The 15,817-nt window shown below is 35.9% G+C and overlaps 1 protein-coding gene across 1 annotated transcript; it reads left to right on the forward strand.

Annotated features, from left to right (window-relative positions):
* The first annotated feature begins 9,908 nt into the window (after nucleotides 1–9,908).
* Nucleotides 9,909–15,081, forward strand: LOC120637093 (nucleolar protein 58). Its single transcript, XM_039908729.1, has 5 exons — nucleotides 9,909–10,092; nucleotides 10,459–10,535; nucleotides 11,328–12,476; nucleotides 13,557–13,686; nucleotides 14,639–15,081. Exons 1-5 carry the CDS (start codon nucleotides 10,048–10,050, stop codon nucleotides 14,873–14,875), a joined length of 1,638 nt encoding a protein of 545 aa, XP_039764663.1. The 5' UTR covers nucleotides 9,909–10,047; the 3' UTR covers nucleotides 14,876–15,081.
* The last annotated feature ends 736 nt before the right edge of the window (nucleotides 15,082–15,817 follow it).

Raw genomic sequence — 15,817 nt, forward strand, 5'->3', positions numbered from 1 at the left:
GATGAATTTCTTAATGACAAGGTTGCTTGGAAGCATCCGGCTCCGCTTTCATCTCTCACAAGATAGAAAAATGAATGTTAAAATTTAAAACGTAAATTGTTGATGTTAGAAAAGAGCAACAGATGAGTTTCTTGCCGGCTTCTTCTCGGTAGAATCTGCCTTCCGAACCGGTGGTAGATACACTACAAATACTTTACAGACTTGTCGTTTCAAAAGTGCTTATATTAGGCCTACTTGAAATAAATGAATTTTGAATTTTTTGAATTTTGTGTTTCTTGCATGCCCTGCGTAGTGTTATTCTGTTTATAGACAATGGGTTTCCTCTTACCATTAAGTGGGACATCTGCTGCATTACTATAACTGACAAAAAACCAATGTTTTTAAAGTAACGCGCAACATCCTATAGGTACTTACCTACATATGCATGAACATTCACATACGTAGGTACTTAATTAAACTTTAAACGTTCACCTCGACTCAGTCTTTGTCCTAGAGCCCAAAGCGAAAACGTTCGCTAATGTTTTATTAAGGAAAAGTTTAATCGCCTCTCCCCATATTTACCCCTCCCTCCGCCTCCTTTCGGTGAAACTCGCGGCATTTCCGAATTACCTCGTGAACGTAATGAGACAGTATCCCACTTCCCCGGGGAACCGGAGACTGTAAAATAATATCGCTGAGGGGTGATAAGGTTTTATAGTGGGGGTTTATGTATCCACGGATGCTAGCACGTGAGCTTGGATTTGTTACATTAAGTTATGATTGTTTGTTTCAGATTAAGATCGTACTTACTTGTGCAGTATTTACTCCAAACTTTATACGTCCGCACGAGCGAACTCAGCTTCTGGTCTAGGTGGGAAGTAAGATTTTTTTAGGTGAGATCGTCCGCGGCTGTTTTGTCAAAAAGTTTTAGAGCCTCTATAATCGATACTGAAGCCAAAACTGTATTTTTTTCGTTTTTGTTTGTCTGTCTGTTTGTATCTTGGCCGCCCTACATTTCTTAAGAGAGTTCATATATTTTCTACGAGATTTCCAGGCGGAGGCAGCAGCCCTCGCCTTGCGCCCTGGTTACACGGTTATTGATCTTTATCAGAACACAGACGAACAAAATATTTTATAATACAGAGACTATTTATTTCTTATACTAATATTACAAATGAAAAAGTGTTTGTCTGTTTTTTCTTACTTTACGCCCTAACTTAGCAACCAATGGAATAGATTTTTGGCTCAGGGTTAGTTAAAAGGACGGAGAGTAACATAGGATACTCTTTATCAACGATTCCCACGGGATTTGTAAAAAAATTGGTGTGGTTAGTTTTATATTTAACTAAGAGATAGAGGATACCAGAGGTTTTCTCACTAAAACGAATGATGGAAAAAATGAATCATTTTTGAATTTCAACCTATTACTTGCTACTTGGGAAGCACTACAAGTATGTATCGCATTTTCTGATACAAAAAGATAAAATGGTAGGTTATAGTTACTTAGAAACGGTGATACCTCAGTGATTAACGCTTTGGCTTCACTTTCGGGGGCCATGTATATATCCCAGCAGGTACCTCTAACATTTCTAAGCTATGTGCGTTTTAAGCAATTAAAATATCATTTGCTTCAACGACGAAGGAGAATATCGTGAAGAAACCTGCATGCTTGAGAGTTCTCCATAATGTTCTTCAAAGTGGAGATATGGAGTCCCACCAAATCCATACCAATCCGCACTGGGCCAGCGTGGTGGAATACGACATAAACCCTTCTCAATGTGGGAGGAACCCGTGCCCGTAGTGTGTCGATGGGTATGGATGATGGGATAATGGGTCGATGATGATAATTGTGAGATGATGGTGATAACTACATTCGTTAACTTAAAACTGTAGCTACGAGGGTTCCCAAAGGCGCTGGCCTAAGAAGCCCACAAAAACTTTACCTTTTTTTAAACTACTATAAAATTAAGTTAAAACTTATTTCATGTTATTAGACCTTTTGATCTGTGTATCTGTAGTTATTCTACGATACCTCGTTTTTCTTCAGATTTCTATCATGGTCTCACTCGCCAATTCCCATAAGATGAGGTTGTAGTCAGCTCACCATCAGATTAAACTTATTAGAATCCATCATCAGCTTTTCTAATCTATATTCGTAGAATGCATTTGTAAGCACCTTGAATGGGTCTTAAAAGCGTAGCTATAAAAAGGGTTAATGCGTGTTTGAACAACGACAAGGAAGTGTGTGCTGAGTCCCAGGGCGGTCGTAAGAGGGTTTATGTGTCGGCATCGGTCCCTGAGACGTATCTACTTCACCCAGTACCCACCGACACTCTATGACCCTTCCTGTTGATATTAGCACCTCATCCTTTATTCGTCTGACAGGCGTCATACTTAAATTGTATTTGAACCGTCAGCACAGAAATAAGGTAAGGTATTTTTAAACCTACTAATGTAATTTATAATAATTGGCCTATATATTCTTTATTACACTACAAGTTAGCCTTTGACTGCAATCTCATCTGGTGATTAGTGATGATGCAGTCTAAGATGGTAGCAGGCTAATCTGTTAGGAAGTATTGTAGTTATGTTAAAAAAATTCATAAATTATGAATTCTCAATTCCCCATGCCGGCAATCTAACACGGGACCTCCAACTTAAAACCACAGCTCTTACCGCCAAATAGGTCGTATACTATAACGTATTGTTTTCTATTGTTAGAAGATTGTTAAATCGGAAATGAGATGATGATGAACTAGATTTATTGGCATTTATAAATGACTGAATGAATTAATGAATACACTTTTATTGTACACCACATAAACATAGAAAAATTGTAAATAAAATTTTAACGAAAATATACAATTGTGCGGCCTTATCGCATCATAGCGATCTCTTTCAAAGGCGTAAAAACTGCTCAAGAGAGGTAGGTGGTGCATATAAAAAAAACATATATTATATTTGCATATTTACCAATATATACATAAATACAAGTGTGCGGATCACATAGCTCGGAGAATCGATGGACGTTGAGGTCCCAAGGTGCTGGAATGGCAACCGCGCATTGGTAAACGCAGCGTTGGTGGGCCTCCAAAGAGGAAGTGGTCAGACCACATAAAACGAGTTCTGATCCTGGATCTTTGATTTTAGAACTCCCTCCAAAAGAGCAGAGCTATGTCCAGCAGTGAACGGCAATCTGTTGAAGTGATGTTGATGCTGTTGTCAGTTCATAATGCTAAGACTTTGTTACTTTGTAATATACGGTGTATTCCTAATGGCTGACACAAAGGTATTTGGAACAGTTAAATAAAGATAGCAAGCCAAAGTTTTAATCATTAAATACCGAAAGAAATTCAAAAGCAACGTTTTTCTAAAGAAATTAGTAACACGCAAAGGAAATAATTAGGGATCTAACGAGACCGGAGTCATTCAAAGAAATGAAACAGGAATAAAGTGGGAATGAAATATATTTAACGTCGTGTGACATGTTGGCAGTAGGTACTCACTCTCTGAAGTCACTGAAGCCCTACTGACTACGAAGCTACCTACCGCAGAGCGTGTGATAAATTGCTTATTGCTCTTGTTAATACACTGCGTACGACTTTGCGGGATTGTTATAATTAAAATTAAACCTGCTTTACTCCATAACGCTATAATATCAGTGTTACGTTAGAATCAAACGTTATACCTTGCCATTGAGTTATTATAACTATCTAAAATATCATTGTAAGTGTTGAGAAACGTTATGAAATCCTAAATTTTATAATAATTATAAAAAAAATTAATGACGGAATGACTTTCTTATATATTAATTAAATATATAAGAAAGTCATTCCGTCAAGAATCACGGAAAGGAAGTAATTAATGAGTTGATGAGACCGAAAACAAACTTTCAAAGTGATTAAACAAGTAGTAAATGTGAATGTATCAAACGTAGTGACCAGTGATATGTTGCGAGTTCTCACTTGCCGAGGTCATCTGAACTCACTGACACGCGGGGCTCCCTCTTGCAAGCTGATATTATGATTATGACTAACTATTGAGCATTGAGATGTCGAGGATTCTGTACAGTGGGCAGTGACCCTGTTTTCTGTGTCCAAGGCTGTGGGGTTTGATTGCCACAACTGGAAAATAATTCAGTGATGAATATGAATGTTTGAAAGTATCTGGGCGTTTATTTGTTGTTATATTACAAGAATGTTTGTATGAATATTATTCATAGAAATATTCATCAGCAATGTTAGTACCCATAACATAGCTACGCTGACTCTGGTGCTAGATGGCGATGTGTGTATGGGCGTAGTATATTTATGTCAAACAACAGTGACAAGTTCTTACTAATTTTCTTATTTTATTTTAATAAATAATATTTAACGTTTCCACTCATGGGACGGAACCCTTAGTATGCGAATTTTAAACGTACTCGGCCAGTTTATTTTTATTCATGAGTGAATAAGTTTACTGCTAAACAGTGCAATACCGAAGAAATATCATGAATCTCGAAAAGGAAATAATTAGCGAGCTAACGAGACCGAAGACATTCAAAGGAACGTAACAAGAAATAGCAAATGGTAATGAAATAATTATATTGTTTGCCGTCGTGTGACATGTAGCGAGTCCTCACTCGCAAGTCGCTGGAGCCCCACTGACACGCGGCCGCAGAGCAAGTGATAAATTGCTTGTTACCTACACACGTTGCCGCGCTGAATACGTCTCCCGGAGATCCTACTAAATTATAATTAAAATCAAACTTGCAACTCTGTACACGCTTGCCGTGTTTTGTGTTAAGTCTGCGTTGTAGTTGCGTGTTTTTTGAAGTTATACTTCTTTAGGCGCGATGGAGAAAAATGAGAGTGAATTTTTACGATGCGTGCGCACACCGACACCTGAATTCTACATCGTAAAGTTAGTTCTAGATGGCATGAAAATCGATAACTATGTTCAAGTTGTATATTCTAGTATTTTTATATTTAGAACACGTGTTTCGTAACAGTACAAACAGTGTGAATAAAATAACGTTAATAAAACCTTTTTATATGAATAAAATCTTTTTGATGAATTTTAATATTTATCGTTATTCACTGCTGCATTTTGTGGTTTTTTTTCTTTCATACGCCAAAGAAGTACAACTTCTAACGCTTGTACATAAGTACACACACTCTTTTTTTTGTATTTGTATCTAAGTAAGGCCGCAATCGAGGCTCCTCTACATGAATGCGCAAGAAAGGCAACCGTTAGAGAAGAGTGGCGACGGATTGTAAAGCGAGCCGAATCACCCAGATGACGACCACGACCAGTCTGTCAAGAATGTAACCACTAGAAAGAAAATCTAAGTACCATCAATAGCCAATAACCACAAAATTAAGAGCCAGAACCCTCATTCAGCCATTATTGCATGCAGTGCATTGTGTCCAAAAACAGTGAAAGCGCCCCGCGCAAATCTCATTTGTCAGCTGCCGAATGTTGCTAGCCTACAATTATTTGCCATTTTATGGTAAATGTTGGGAACTTTGGAGTTAAAATAATTCCTACTAAATTCTTCCTAACTAACTCGCGCCTGTTGGAGAGAAACTACTAAACTGGTGTGGTTTTGATGCTCTAATATTATTCGTGTACGCAGCTTCTGTATGTTCGTAATTTTGTGCCTATAACCATAGAAATCTTAATAAGAAGTCACTAGAAATGCATTTTAGCGATCGATTATATAATTGAAGTGGTTGACTTATGGTATAGAAAACACTTGCGCAAGACACCCTCGTATTTAGCGGGCTATTTTGCTAAAGAAGCGTGGCCTTTGGCCGTGGCTTTGGCCGTGGCCTAGTTACCACCCCCTACCGACTAAGATATTTTGCGTTTCGGTACGATGTCGCGAAGTACCCGATTAGGTGTATGGGTTTACTATATCTGCCATAGCTCTAACAGGTTAGCGCTTTGAACATCTTAGACCAGATAGATGCACCATAACTTACAACCAGGTGAGACTGCAGCCTCGACCGACGCCTGCCAACAGATCATGCCAGAGAAAATCCAGAAACATATTAACTTCCAACTAAGTTTGAAATTCACACGTCAACTAGTATTTTGGAATTGCTTCGGCCCTTATTGGGTTTATGACGGGTGTTTAGAGCCGATCGGTTGTTTAATGGGGGCACGATTTGCTTAAGCGCTGCCGCCGGTTCGGATAATCGCTTCACGCATGTATCGTGTCACATCCGGTGAAATATGCCTTTATGCCTACAACCAATATTTAACGGGTGTACCGACAGTCATCACTTTTATTAGTTACATCGACAATAGTGACAATTATTCGAAACTAAGACAGCCTTGAATTATTTTTCTTGTTACGTTATCGAAGTTTTACTTCTTTTTAACCGACTTCAAAAAGGAGGAGGTTCTCAATAAATAAATATACTACGACAATACACACATCGCCATCTAGTCCCAAAGTAAGCGTAGCTTGTGTTATGGGTACTAAGATAACTGATGAATATTTTTATGAATAATATACACAATAACTTATAATATATAGATAAACACCCAGACACTGAAAAACATTCAGGTTCATCATACAAATATTGTCCAGTTGTGGGAGTGGACCCACGGCCTTGGACTCAGAAAGCAGGGTCGCTGCCCACTGCGCCAATCGGGCGCCAATTCAATTCGTCGGTTTTTTTTGTTTTTTATGTTACCCGATTACTCGAAGACGCCTGAACCGATTTGAAAAAATATTTTTGTTTTATACGGCATACTCTTGAGGTCCCATTTAAATTTTAAAAATCATAAAAAAAAATACACAATGAATTTTAGACATCGGTCGAGCTGTTATTAAAAAATCAACAATGATGAAACCCAAAGTAGCAATTTTTTGCCTAAGTATGAAGCCTAATTATATTATTATATAATTTGGCGTGTGCCGAGAAAAGTATTGATGTTACATAAAAAATATGTAGGTAGGTACTACAAGTTTAAATCACTCATTATATCTATTACCTACAAAAAAGTGCGCGAGGGAATAAAAATGAAAGCAAAGAAAAATGCTTGGGTGTAAATTATTGCTCTAACCAGGTTGCCTCTTTAATAGTTTTTAAATGACAATGTGAAATGGTGATAACGAAAAAAAAAATAACAACCGGCAAATAAGTTTGTTGTGGGCTTCTTCGTAGACCAGGGCGCGTTTGGAACCCTCGTAGCTTTAGTTTTAAGTTGACGAATTTATTTATCGCCATCAACTCACTCCTATGTCATATTTTACATGTAATGTAGATACGCATCAAAAGTGCCATCTTGTGCCTATTTGAATAAAGAAATATTTGACTTTGAATATCTATGACAATAGTAGCGTTGGTGTTCCAAAATTAAACAAGTATTTTTTGCTTCTGAGTTCCGGGGCGTAAGTTGAAGTCGGTTTTTTTTTTAATTTATTAAAACCACATTATTAATCGTTGTGATTGGATACAAGATGAAACGAAAATGCGTCACGATAAAAAGGGTCCACATAAATTTTATAAACAAAATGCAATCTACTCACAACAGTACAGTAGGTACCTACTTACGATAAAACTTCAAAGGCTCACCCAAAACCCTATTACATCTGTGGTAAATACAAGCTCTCGCAGACTGAAACTACTTGACCCTTGGAATTAACCCTAAATTTCAACAAACGGCGGGTACAAAAATAGTGACTACGGGCAGTGCGGAAGATTATCCGATACCTACATTCTGGAACAAAAAGAAAGTAGGCATGATAAAGTATAAGTAAATCTGAGTTAAATACATATTAAAAATCTTTATGTATTTTTTTTAATAAAAGTGGAACTGGGCATAAATATAAATCAGATAGAGCATAAAATTTATGGAGAACCCAACAATTTAAATTTTGTCTGTCTGTTCGCGCATCACTTTGAAACTACTGTAAGGACATACTTACGCTATTTTCATCTCGCAAAACAATAGTGTTTCTTTCATATGGCTTAGCAGCAAAAGTATCTTGAAAAAACTTTGCGCATTTATAGTTAAAAAGGTACTTGTACATGTTTCATATTTTTATGGCCGGGCAAATAAACTGTTCTTACGGGATTTTTTAAACCCTAAATGAAACCGGACAGTCGCAGTGAAAATACGTAAACTTGCATTGAAAACCATTTTGTATTTTTATTTAAAATTAGATGTGCTCCGCGGCTTCGCCCGCGTTAATTACGGGACACAGTGTACCTACTGGTACAATATTGCTCAATGAATAAAATACAAAACGTAAAGTTATGTCCGTATGTGGTTGATTCTATCTTCCATCAACACGCAAGAAACGTTTTTTTATTCACGTTTGATAGATACGTACCGCTAAGATGTGGAGCGCCCTCCCGGCAACTGTTTCCGGCCACGTATAACTTAGTAGGTATCTTCAAGGCTAGAGTGAATAGGCTTTTCCTAGGCAAGCGTGCTCCAACCTAGACCTAGCATTGCTTTCTAACGGGCATGATTGTCGTCAAGCGCTGGCATACCTACCTATCGTTACCTAAAAAAAGAAAAAAAAATCGTACTGGTGGTGCATAATATACAAACCTATGATATTAAGTACAGATAGTATTTCAACATAGTGTAAATTCCGTGTAACGTCCCTCGATTTAACGACGAACTCCCTAAAGCGTCGAAATTAATAGTTTTTGGTTGGTTTAGCTTGTCTTCCATGAAATAATACACTCTACATAGTATCACACCCACCCTCAATAAAGGCAACAGTTGAGTAATAAAGTACTTTTAAGTTGCTAAAATTACTAAAAACTGCGAAAAAAAAACGTGCACGTTTTTTTGTCGCTTTATTATCCTAGCCCGCAATAAACTCGACTCTTCAACTTTCTAAGAAATTCGTTCTTTTGTTTACAAATTGGGATTGCTTGCAAGATGCCTCAATATCGCAAGATATTAAGTTTATTTGTATGCTAAAAGTAAACCCAGACAATTTCTAAAATTTGTTATTCAATCCTAGCACTAAAGTCCTCATAAATTTGACAACATTTTATGTAAGTATTCACTATTCAGTATAGTTAAGCCTTATGTGAGCGGTTAGCTGCTACTCGCTGAGGCGTGCTGTCCTCTATCTCCAATCATATTCAGCAGGATCTAGACGTAATTCCAGCAAAACTAAACTTATAGTATAAACTATCCAGTACAACAAAATATTTAAGTCGGTTAACATTTAGTAGAGTTATAATGATCGCCATACTTTGATTGCCTCTCACAAAGAAACTGTCAACTGAGCTGAATTTCTGGATAAAAAGTATCATATGTACCTACTTCGTAATATAAACTCAAATTGTGCCAAGCTTCATTTAAATTAATTCAGTAGTTTTAGCGTGAATCGCGCCCAGACACAGGCAGACATACACGAATGTCAAAAAAATACAGTTTTGACCTTAGTATCGGTTATAAATTAATATGCCCTCCACAAAACTTTTAAAATATCTACAGAATTTGACCCTTTACAGTTTTATTATAATAATAGATAAAAAAAATATTCAAGCGTTTGCGTTTTGATTTTGAATTGAAATACATACGGTCGCTTGGCAGAGATCGCTAAGTTAAGTAAAGTTACTTAACTTGAGTGTTTCTGTTTTCCTTTATATACCTTTTACTTCATGTGGTGTAAAAATGAAGCCAGATCAGCGAACGAAACAAACAAAAACTTACCCTTTTGCATTTCTTTATCATAGTAATAATTACCTTTACTCACTGTTAGGAGATAATAATATTTTGATACCTAAACTAATCTAAACCCATTGATTTACAATAAAATCAATTTCACTTATATTATCTCAAATTTTTATTTTATATTTTGTCACTGTTGTAGTCATACAATAGCAGAAACGGAACGCAATTATTATTATGCCGAAATCCCAATGCCAGAGCTCGCTGCTAGTTGTCACTTGTCAAATGTTATTTGTCAATTGTCAAAGTCAAGCTCCCGCGATGGTGCAGCGTCGTTTGGATTCGGCATAAAATTACTAAATTTTAAATTACAAATTCAATTGAATTGGTTCAAGTGAGTGGTGGAGTGTTGAGTGTATTGCAAACATGTTGGTGCTATTTGAGACACCGGCGGGGTACGCGATATTCAAGGTAATTTATAACACGTGTTGGTTCTAACCTCTAAGCGACAAGAACTCATTAAGATTTTTGAACCAATCTCATTTAAAAGTCTCAATTTAAGTAGATTTCTGTAAATTAACTGTCATTATCAAAAGTTCCAATAAAAACCTGACTGAATAAAAATTACAAATTCTGTTTGTAAACACATTTGGATTTAGAGTTGATCAGTCGTTTGCCTAGTGATTCTTTTTATATAATTTTAATATTATTCACTCTTAGCTACAATATATTGTCTGCAAAGTACTTCACAGTGCAGACAATATATTGTAGCTATTTTTAAACTAATGTAAATTTTCTAGGTCAAAGTAGTAAGTAAAATGATGTAATTTGTTACAGTTGCTGGATGAGTCAAAGTTATCTGAAATTGATAATTTATATCAGGAGTTCAACACACCAGAAGGAGCAGCATCTGTGTAAGGATAAACCTGAAATTTTTAAATGACTTATTAAGAGTTGTTGGTTTTTTCATCTTGAAATTGTAGGTTATTAAGATGTTAGGGTGATATTGTCTCATAAATCAAGTAAAAACACATATTAATTTAAAGCATACTCTATAATTTGTAGCTTTTTGAAATTTCAAATCTGTCAGTTTGCACTACCATCAAATAAATAGGCTTATTTAACCTAGTTGTACAAGTAAGAAGCTCAGCAATTTTTCTGTGTTATTGTTATGTTTGTAATAGTCATCAACTCAACTCATTATCAGCCCACTATAGGGCCCAGATATCCCACAATGTGGAGTTAAGGCTGCAGTTCACCATGCTGGCCCAGTGTGGACTGGTGGACTTGATAAACCTTTGAGAACATGCAGGTTTCTTCACAATGTTTTCCTTCACTGTTGAAGCAAGTGATATTTTAATTGATTAAAACTCACATAATTGCTGAGATTTTAATGTGAAGTCCTACCCACTGGGCTATCACTGCTTCCCATAGCAGCATGTTATAAAAATGTATACACTAAAAGTACAGAAATCCTATGAGGGGAGGCATATTCCTCAAAATGTATGTTGTATGAGCAGCATATAATTTGTGGAGGATTATTTATATACTTGTTTGGCTGTGGCCTTATGAGAAGGAGATCTTTTTAGTTTTTAATAATGTAATTATATTAAACTTAAGAGTGACATAATATTGCTTAACTTCTCTTGGTATGTATGAAAGTATTATATTGTTCTTTTATCTCTTATTATTTTATTGTTTCATAGAGTGAAGTTAAGAAATTTCATCAAATTTGATGACACAACAGAGGCCCTAGCAGCAACGACCGCAGCTATTGAAGGAAAACTTTCAAAAACCTTAAAGAAAGCCCTCAAGAAACATGTCTGTAAAGATGTACAGGATCAACTGTTGATTGGTGATGCTAAGCTTGGTAGTGCCATCAAGGAAAAGTTTGATTTGCAGTGTGTTTCAAATTCAAATGTCCAGGAGTTGTTGAGATGTATCCGATCACAGATGGACAGTCTTTTAACCGGTTTACCAAAAAAAGAGATGACTGCTATGGCTTTAGGTCTTGCTCATTCGCTGTCCAGATACAAGCTTAAGTTCTCCCCGGATAAAATTGACACCATGATAGTTCAAGCACAGTGTTTATTAGATGATTTGGATAAAGAATTGAATAATTACATCATGAGATGTAGAGAATGGTATGGTTGGCATTTCCCGGAACTTGGAAAAATTATCACTGATAACACTTTATTTGTTAAAGTTGTTAAGTTGGTAGGCACACGAGATCACGCTGCTAAGACAGATTTATCTGACATTCTACCAGAAGAATTAGAGGAAAAAGTTAAAGAGGCAGCTGAAATTTCTATGGGAACAGAAATCTCTGACGATGACATAGTGAATATTCAAAACTTATGTGATGAGATCATAGCTATTACTGATTATAGAACACATTTGACTGACTATTTGAAGGCAAGGATGATGGCAATGGCTCCAAATTTGACCGTATTAATTGGGGAGCACATTGGCGCAAGACTAATCGCGCATGCTGGATCATTAATGAATCTAGCTAAGCACCCAGCTTCTACGATACAGATATTTGGTGCTGAGAAAGCCTTATTTAGAGCTTTAAAAACTAAGAAGGATACCCCAAAGTATGGTCTGATTTACCATGCTCAATTAGTTGGTCAATGTAGTACAAAAAACAAAGGTAAAATGTCTAGGATGCTAGCGGCTAAGGCTGCGCTGGCGACTAGAGTTGACGCGCTGGGTGACGAGGTATCGTTCGAGCTAGGGGTGAAACATAAGGTTAACTTAGAGAATAAACTGCGTCTGCTTGAAGAGGGGAATCTTAGAAGAATTAGTGGTACTGGCAAGGCCAAAGTGAAGTTTGAAAAGTACCATAGTAAATCGTAAGTACTTTTATTTATAGTTCTTTCAACAGACTTTCACTTATAGTTCTTAATAAAGCTTACTTTATAATTTGATTCTCTTACTCTAAATACTGCAGAGTTAATTTGTAAATGAATAAAATTGTATAAAATATTTCATTTTCTATCTGAAGTGGTAATAATTAGTCAGACATTTATTTATTAGACAGATTTGTTGAAAAGATCAAATTCAAAAATAAAACTCAAGTGTAACTTGCTAAGCGAAATTTATACATCTTCGATTATTACAAAATAAACATGCTATACATAACATTTAAAATTTTAAACCCTCTTTGGAAGTGTAGTGAGAGCAGTGGTCATATTAGTGGGAGGTTCTGGATAAGAAACTTGGGAATTTATTATTTCTAAATTTTGTTTTGACTGACCTTGTTGGCTGCTTAAGATGCTGATAAGCAGTCTTAATCATTTATATACCATCTTAACATCATGTGAGATTGCAGTTGAGAGCTAACTAGTAGGAAAAAAATTCAATAATAAAAACCTGACTGACTTACAAATAATTATCACTATATAGGCCACCATTTTCTTGGACTGCTTCCAACATGCTCTTATGCAGAGCCGGTTTAGGTATCTAATTTAACTTCTATGTAATGATAATTATTATGATAGTGATAATAACTGTCTCGGCACAGTGTTACACTGTTAAAGTGTGACTAAAATTCTCTATATAATAATAAGATATGAAGGCAAATAAGAACAATTCTTTCTTCTGTCGTTGTTAAACCGCAATAGTGAGAAGCACCTTGTGTGTGACAGCATTTGTTTGATGTTGACATTAAGTCCCATTGTTGATATCTCATCCACCTTGTGCTGCACTGCTAGCTGGTGTGGAGCCCTCTACAATCCATTAGGCACATATACTTTAAATTATTTTCATCAGGCATAATAGTTGTTAATCAAAGGCCTATCTAATATACACAGAATATATTCCATACTGTAGTTATTTCCCATCCCCATTTAAGAAAGCTTAGATACTCATTGAGCAGTGTAGAGAGTTATTCCCCGATGGCTTTGGTAATAGTATTTTGTGATTTGGTACAGCGAGGTGCACGAGTACCCCGTGGCTGGAGACAGCACTCTTGGCAAGAAGGCTGTGAAGAGGGAACACTCGCCTGTTGAGGACAGCCCCAGCACCAGCAAGAAGATCAAATTAGATGACGATGCTAATGATGTAAGTACATGTAAAATATATAATTATTGTATATATAAGACTGTAAATGATACCCGAAACAATACTTCACAGGCTTTAGAGGCACATTTTTTACCTACTCTGTGACTTTTAATGTAAAACAGGAAATGCCAATTGTTTTTGAGTAAACTGTTGCCAGTGTTTAAATTTAAATCAAGTGACTCCTGTAACTCATTTAATCTATAATAAAGATACACGTCACGTAGTGTTGCTACTAAAATCATAATTAAAATGTTTGAATTAGTTTGTAAGGAAAGCGAAATATGCTTTTTTTGATTTGATATTTTTACGAGGTAATTCCTTATGAAATTTATTTATGAACCCTTCAATAGTATTTCGTAGTTCCGTTAGGCCTATGTCACTCTTCGACCCTAAATTGCTACCATGCAAAATAACCTTAAGATCTCTATTATTTAATAGATCAGCTGGTAAGAGACCTGCTGTTAAATTTGAAGGCTAATTTAACGATAGTAATTAGCAGGTGCATTTTTAAAAATTTCACTTGCTTCGTGGAAACGTCGTTAGAACTGACAGTTCTGCGAAATGTTCGCAAAGTCGTGTGAAGTCTAGGAATCCGCATATCGCCAGCGTAGTGGACTACGGGCTAAATTCTTCTCTTATTTAGAAGAGCTGTCTTATTAAGTAGAGGCCGTTATTGATTTATGATGTATTAGTATTTAAAGTGTTATGTGATGTTGCGGACGAAGCCATTAACTGCATGGTTTGGCTTTCAATTCACATTGCTTATTAACCAGAAATTTCTTCTTATATATCATATTTTCATACTATCTAATATTATAATTACTAAAGAATGTTAGTTTCTCCTACTTGTGTGTTGTTTGTGTGCCTGCCCGTCTACGTGTCACCTACCTTTTTCTTAAAGAAGCCTTACATCTTAGTGGCTGTCTAAAAAGGTGTTTTCTATTGCCAACAGATAAAGCCTAAAAAGGAAAAGAAAGTAAAAACAGAACCAGAAGTAGACGAAGTGGACGGTGTAGGCAATGGAGGAACTCCGAGCTCAGAGAAGAAGAAGAAGAAAAAGAAGAAGTCCCTGCAGCCAGATGAAACACAAGTCGAAGTTACAGAAGAGGTCAAAGTAGAGGTTGGAGAAGAGCCTAAGAGCGAAAAGAAGAAAAAGAAAAAGAGACAGTCTCAGATGCAAGAAGATTAATGTTTGTTATGTGTTTCAAAAGTGCGTCAAATTCTAGAACGAAAAGTTTCAAATTATAAAAAACGATTTCCCAAATTGATCCACCGAGGCCCGACACAAAACTAAAGTCAAATCGAATTGTGCCAGAATGTAAGACATGTAAATTTAGTCAACCTCGTTTCATCGGTAGCCTATAACAGTCCACTGCTGCATTATAGGCCTGTCCCAACGAGAACAAAACAACTGTCCCTGTCCCAATATAGAATGCGGATTATATGATTAGTTTCACATGAATCTGTATTCTTGATTACGAAAATTTGTTGCTACTACACACAATTTTTGTATATTATTAAGTCAAACTAATGTTCTTTTTACATACCTAAGAATCCTTTGATTTCCAAGTAATCAACAAGCTATTTTCCGCCTTATTCCGCGAAAATTGATTGAGCTGTCAGTTAAGGCATATATAGTCATGGATTATTTCATAACAAAAACGACGTAATAAAACTATTTGTAAGTATTTAAAAAAATTAAACTTTACAAATCTATGCGAATAAAAGCAGATGAAATCGCGTTTGTAAACTTTCATTAGGAATTATATTAAAATGAAACACTGCCGTTAATATAAAAGTGAGTAGGTACATAAGTAACAATTTGTTAAATTAAATGTACGATACACTTGCAGTACACTTAGTGTAGCATAAAACATATTTTTTGATATACTTACTTACGTTATCCAGTTCCATTACAATAACGTTGAATTTAAGTACAACTTGTTATTAAAAAAAAAAGTTTGCAGTCACATTACGCCCACGCAGATGTAAAAAAAATTAAAGTTAATAATAGAATATATAATTATTGAGCTTCATTTCTGAAGCCCTAAGGATTCTTTTGCATTTTCGAACTTGAAAGTTCAACGGGTAAAACGCTTTTTTTTACTTGTACTTAATAATCGTGCCGTGT

The sequence above is a fragment of the Pararge aegeria genome, chromosome 3, assembly GCF_905163445.1.
Source record: "Pararge aegeria chromosome 3, ilParAegt1.1, whole genome shotgun sequence".
Taxonomy (NCBI): domain Eukaryota; kingdom Metazoa; phylum Arthropoda; class Insecta; order Lepidoptera; family Nymphalidae; genus Pararge; species Pararge aegeria.

Bases quoted from the DNA above. Each gene is read 5' to 3' on its own strand.
- LOC120637093 (XM_039908729.1), top strand. From the start codon at position 10,048: ATGTTGGTGCTATTTGAGACACCGGCGGGGTACGCGATATTCAAG. The intron at 10,093-10,458 runs GTAATTTATAAC...AATTTGTTACAG, and splicing joins CGGGGTACGCGATATTCAAG to TTGCTGGATGAGTCAAAGTT. The intron at 10,536-11,327 runs GTAAGGATAAAC...ATTGTTTCATAG, and splicing joins CCAGAAGGAGCAGCATCTGT to AGTGAAGTTAAGAAATTTCA.